The sequence below is a fragment of the Mesoplodon densirostris genome, chromosome 1 (genome assembly GCF_025265405.1).
Source record: "Mesoplodon densirostris isolate mMesDen1 chromosome 1, mMesDen1 primary haplotype, whole genome shotgun sequence".
Lineage (NCBI taxonomy): Eukaryota > Metazoa > Chordata > Mammalia > Artiodactyla > Ziphiidae > Mesoplodon > Mesoplodon densirostris.
Genome location: NC_082661.1, coordinates 12,644,685 through 12,650,684, shown reverse-complemented (window position 1 = coordinate 12,650,684; position 6,000 = coordinate 12,644,685). Strand labels below are relative to the sequence as shown.

Genomic DNA, 6,000 nt, shown 5'->3' with positions numbered 1-6,000 from the left:
GCAGGCCACGAGGGGAGGCCAGAACCCGCACCGACTCCTGCCCGGCCGCGGCGCTTCGCCCGCCGCCGCCGTGGCCTGTGCACTTCGCTTTCTGGGTTTTCGGCAGGGCGGGAAGCGGGCGAGCGGGAGCCCCAGGCGTGGACGTGCGAGTCCGGGCCCCAGGGTTGGAGGCCTCGGCTCGGCCGGGCCGCCTTTGATTTCCCCGCCGCCCCTAGCAGCCCTGGGGCACCCCCGCCTTCACTCCGAGGGCACGTCCCTGGGCGGCTCTTGGACTCTGGTAGCCGCGCGCCAAGCCGGCCCCAGCGTAGGGCGCTGGGAGTACTACAAGTCCCAGCAGGCTCCGCGCCGCGAGCGCCGAAGCGGGAGGCGCGGCCCGGCCTGACGCCTGCGCAGTGCGGTCGCCCGAGCCTGCTAGTACCACACCCCCGGGAGGGACCGAGGGGAGGCAGAAGCATCCGAGGCATTAAAGCATCCGAGGGAGCCCGAGGGGAGGAGAATGGAGTGACAGAGAAACACGGAGGGTGGGGGGTGGGGGGGAGACTGTTGAGGGAGGGGGGAGGGGGGACACAGAGGGAGGAAGAAGCGGCGGCGGCGGCTCCTCTTTGCAGAGGTGGAAACTCCGAGGGATAAGAGCAGGAATAATGCGGTAGGCTAGGCGGGCTGCTCGCTCCCGGCTCCGGCAGCAGCGGCAGCAGCCCGAGCAGCGGCAGCAGCAGCGGCAGCACCTCAGACGCTGACAGCCCCGCCGGCCGGCTCCCTCGCTGACCGCCGACTGTCAATGGAGCTGGAAAACATCGTGGCCAACACGGTCTTGCTGAAAGCCAGGGAAGGTAAGAGGCAGGGCTGGTGCGAGCCTGGCGCATTCGCCGCGGGCCAGGGTGCCGGTGTCGGGCGGCGTGTGGGCTGGGGCTGTGCGTGTGCAGGATGCCCGCAGTGAGTTGGTCGGGAGCAGGACACCTCGGAGAGCTGCTCTGCAAACGTTTCAGGGTTCCTGCCCTTGTGCTCAGGGAATCTGGACTTGGGCAGAGAAGGAGAAACGTCGAGGTTGCAGGGATTAGGATGCTAAAATATCCCCTAGTTTCCAGCCAGCTCTAACCTTACAGATCGTGCCGTCTCGGCAGCTGTTGAAAGGTCAGTTGGAAAGGCTTTCATTCAGGAAGAGATGGGCAAACATGCAAATAAAATAGCTTTTCCGAGTCGGCCCGGGATGGTTCTGTGAGTGAATTCGGGGGGGGGGCCGGGGGATAGGGGGGAATTATTAGAAGCCAGTCTTTGCTTGCGCAGGCTGAGTTGATATAGGCTATTGCTGGAAACCATCCGCTGGGAATGTTTCTTAGGGAAATCCCGTCGTGTGGAAGGAAGCCTTTTAAAGGCAAAGTAAGATGTTGAGGAATTAGCCTGTTCATAGAGTAACGAGAGGATGGCTGTACAACTCACCTAGAAAATAATTCAGGATTTCAGGGGTGGGTCCCCTCCGCTTTGGGGAGGAGGAGAGGTAAGTGAATTTTTTGGTTTTGGGCTCAAGGAAAGAAAGGTAAGTGTGCCAAGTGTTAAGATGCGTTTTGGATGGAAATCATTAGATTTTTCTGCATTAGGCTATCAGGAAATATCGTCTAAATGGAGTGGGTAAGAACCTAAGTCGAGACTATAAACACACTTTCTGACTTTTCCTTGAGATAAAAAAAAAAGAGAGAGAGAAAAGAAAAAGAGAGAGTGGCCCAGAAACTTACATGCTTCCTAAAATGATTGCGTGCGTGTAAACATACATATTTAGGAACACCTGGAATTTATGTAACATCTCTTTTGCCAGGATTTGAGCTCTGGGTGCAGCCTTTTTATGAAAGGGGAAGTGGTTTTCCCTTTCGTGGGAGGAGGCTTTATTTGACACCCAAGGTAGTAGGCAGTCTACGTAAGGTCTTGACTTCAGAAGGGTACTCGGGGAGCAGCCCACAAAAACGCCTTATTTACTTCTTAATATTTTCATTCACCCACTTTAATGAATGAAGGAAGACTTTCTGGCCAACAATAAAATGATTCATGTTTATCCAGACGGTTCCATCACCTTGTGGCACTGTACACGCTGTGTGAGTAGGTGATATACAGCTCAGCAACTCACGTCGTAATTTCGGTGTCACTTGTCTCTAAAGCAGCAGCCTGGAAGATTTGCTTTGAAAACTCCAGCAGAGTTGAAAATGTGCAGGTCTGTCCCTCCCATTGCTCAGCTTTGGTGTGAACAGACTTTTAAGAGAGGCTGTTACTTGGTGACTTCAGGTTCTAAAGCATGAATGTTTTCTGTCTTCCTAACGGGACATTTTAGCAAATTGGATCAAGGTGGGGGCTGGTGGGCTCTCTCCTGAACGAGGCAGTGAGTCCTGTAGGGGGAAAAGCGGACAAAACAGCCCCCCTCCCCCGCTCCCAGCCTTAGCAGCCGCCACCTAGTGGTGGAATATGGTTGTACATCTCAGGGCTCGGGGGCTGGGAAAGTTTTCACCCTCTCTCCATTCTGAAATTTCTTCCTGGGAAATCATTGGATATGATGGTGCTGGAGGCTTCGCAAGTTTCACTGGTTTCTCCTGTTGCCTGGGGAATTGTGCTGCCTAGATTTGCTGCTGTACACATTCGTTTGCCTGGAGCTTGCTTTTTTCTTCTCTCAGCATTTGGTTGCTTCTTTTAAAATGTTTTGCTTGGAGTGGGCAAAGTATTATCAATTTTCTCCCCCAGTTTGGTCTCCCCATTTTTTTTTTGTTTTGTTTTTTTCACCAAAATGAATTCACCACTTGATAATTTGTCTGTCAGGTTAACAAATTGGTTTTTTCAGAACCTTAGGAAAGAGGGCTACAGTCTGGAGGCTTATATGGAATGACCGAATTACAGTGATTAAAAGTTCCCAAGAATGTGCCTTTCACTTCCTTTTCCTTTTAAAGTCTTTTCAATTTCTCTTTGAGAGTTTGGTAGTCATCTCATGGTGAGAAAATAGGCTCCCAATGACGCCTTTGAAACGGAGGGAGCCTTGCCTCTAAGGATACGGAGAAACTGACACGTGAATGAGAAAAATTAATCACTTACATGGAAACTTCATTTTGAAATTTGCGTTTCTCCACCTCTTTCTCTCTTGTCTAAAGAGAAACCATGATTTTTTTGCGGTACGCGGGCCTGTCATTGTTGTAGTTTCTCCCGTTGTGGAGCACAGGCTCCGGACGCGCAGGCTCAGCGGCCATGGCTCACGGGCCCAGCCGCTCCGCGGCATGTGGGATCTTCCCGGACCGGGGCCCGAACCCTTGTCCCCTGCATCGGCAGACAGACTCTCAACCACTGCGCCACCAGGGAAGCCCAAGAATCCATACTTTTAAGTGCTTCCACTTTCTTCTTGCTGGGTCTTTATTAAAGATTTGAGAAGCTCTTAGAAATAAAAGCAATTTATTTTTCTCTTCTCGATTCTCATGTAGTTGAAGTCATTCTTTTCAATTAAGTAATTTTACTAATAATCGTATTACCCAAATATTCAGAAATGAAAGTTCTAGTCAGTTTAGAGAAAGATCTAACATACAATTTAGAGTATCTTTAAAAATCTGAGTTGTTTAGAATGTTTAAAATCACTTCTTGAAGATTCTTGTGAATGGTTATAGATGAGAAATATGATTGGTAAATACGAAATTTAATTTAGTTCACTTAACAAAATACACTGTAAACAATTTAAAATGTGGCTTTCAAGTAAAAGTCACATTTGTCCCAAACAATAGAGAAACAGGCCTTGAAGAAAGACAGACATACTTTGCAAATGCTATAAAGGAATTTGTAGTTGTCCATGTTGGTGGGTAATTTTGGGGCCTATCTTTTGTTATTGTTACGCATTCTTAAAGGCAGATGTCTTCTAAATTCATTGTAAGTTCAGATTCTTACCATAATAATACATGTATAAAGTGGAAAAATGAAAATAGCAATAAGATAGAAAATCTATAAGTGAACTAGAGTAAAAATGATTCATCGTTAGTAATTAGAAAACATAGGAAGGCAGATTGCACCTTTGTGACAGTTGTTTTGAAATAAGATGGAGATCTGGGTTCAAAATTTTAAACCGCCCAAATGTATTTCGTTCTGGTCTCATGAGAAAACATCAACTTGATCAGTCTTAGGAACTTCAGCTTATTCTCCTAAAAAGTGGGTGGTTAGGGAAAAAAAGAAAGAAGTTGAGACTGAATTCATGCCAATTTATGGAAATGAGCTAAGTGATTAAGCATTTAATGAAAAGAGACCCAGACTAACTTTATCTGTCTGTCTATTTACATTTCAGAATCTCAGAAAATTGGCAAGCGTGCTAGTGCTGAAATAATAGTAGTGAGAAAGAGTGTTTGCAGAGGGCCTTTTGTGTGTTTCCTTTTGGTTTTATTGTTGCAGTAAAGGTTTTTGTGTTTTTGTCATATTCTAGATCTGTTGCCTCACTCCTGAGTGAACGGTGTGGAGCAGAAATTTTGTAAAGGCCTACTTTCCTTTCTTCCCAGGCCAGCAGTAGCCATAGTTGATCAATAAAGATGACAGAGAGGGGGTATTGATCACATATTCCTGAGCGTGATACTAGCAGGCACTGAGTACAGGAACTGAGAAGTCAAAAACATAATGACCTTGCCCCTGGTCAGGATGTCAAAAACCAGAATATGCTAGAGCCTTTGACTCAGATATCTCTGTAAATTTGTTGGCCCGGATCCTCCTGATGATTAAGATTGGGGACCTGGGGAAAGGTGACAGCAGAGGCTGGGGAGGGCTGGAGAGGAGAGGAGACCTGCATGCAGCCGGTGAGGGGCAGGCTCTGCCCAGACAGACTCAGCATTCCACAGCGGGGCTGAAAGCCCTTGTTGCCCCTCTTCCCTCTTCCCCTTGCACCCTAGTTCACGATGACAAAACCGAAACATCAGTGTATTCCGTTATTAGAACATTGGGATGTCTCTGAAGCCCGCAGCCCTCCTACTGCTATGGGCAGGCGTACTTAATCCACCCCGTGGCTTCTCGCTTCAATCTTCCCGCACAGAAGAGCGGCAGCTGTGCATCCTGGGTGCAGGCTGCTCAGCGCGTGTAAAAGCTGCTGGGCCTATTAAGTACAAAGCTGTCATTAAATGAAGCTGCCTTTTACTTTTTCTGAGTTTCTTTTCAGTACTGACAACTTGGAGGTGGAGAAACCAAAAGCAATTGTTTTCAGAGAGGCCTTGCTTTCCTACAGAAAGATTTCCAGTGATGATTTTACTTAATCTAGCTGCCTGTTTTTAAAACCATCAGATAATGCCCACAAGACTCTCGTCTTTCGGTAGCTTAGCTGCTTCTAGTCAGATTCTACACTCCAAAACGCTTGATTCTTCCAGTCCTCAAACTAATCCTTGTTTAAATTATGTCTTCAGCAGCCATAATTCTTTTTTTGCGTTACGCAGGCCTCTCACTGCTGTGGCCTCTCCCGCTGTGGAGCGCAGGCTCCGGACGCACAGGCTCACCGGCCATGGCTCACGGGCCTAGCCGCTCCGCAGCAAGTGGGATCCTCCCGGACCGGGGCACGAACCCGTGTCCCCTGCATCGGCAGGTGGACTCTCAACCACTGCACCACCAGGGAAGCCCAGCCGTAATTCCTGTAGTGGCTTGCCAAATGATACCCTTTGGGTGTGGGCCGGAGACTTCGGTAACATCCAAGTGAATTTCAGGAAAGAGCTCAATATAGGACCAAATTCACCTTTACCAAGGGCCATTCAACCCAGACCTGGGAATTTACAGTGTTCTAATGAAATGGTTCCAGGACTGCAGGTAATATTTAACGTTAATATTTGTTGCCAGTATATTTGTAGCACAAGGTAAAGTATTATAGTATCTAGTCATTTTTGAAATAAAAAAGGCTTATGGTTACAAAAAGATTTTGCTGCAGTAGATCATGCAATTCAGAGGTGAAATTTGAGAAAACAGTAAAAAGTGACTAAAAACAGGTGACACATAGAAAAGGAAGTCAGGGATTTCTTCAGTCTTACA

The 6,000-nt window shown here is 47.8% G+C and overlaps 1 protein-coding gene across 3 annotated transcripts in view; it reads left to right on the top strand.

Annotated features, from left to right (window-relative positions):
* Nucleotides 1-565: 565 nt before the first annotated feature.
* Nucleotides 566-6,000, top strand: part of GRK5 (G protein-coupled receptor kinase 5) — a 218,649-nt gene continuing 213,214 nt past the window's right edge. For all 3 annotated transcript variants that reach the window (XM_060098880.1, XM_060098900.1, XM_060098890.1), the window contains exon 1: nt 566-830. In XM_060098880.1, the coding sequence (XP_059954863.1) occupies nt 779-830 (52 nt within the window). In that variant the 5' untranslated portion in view covers nt 566-778. The remainder of the gene's footprint in view (nt 831-6,000) is intronic.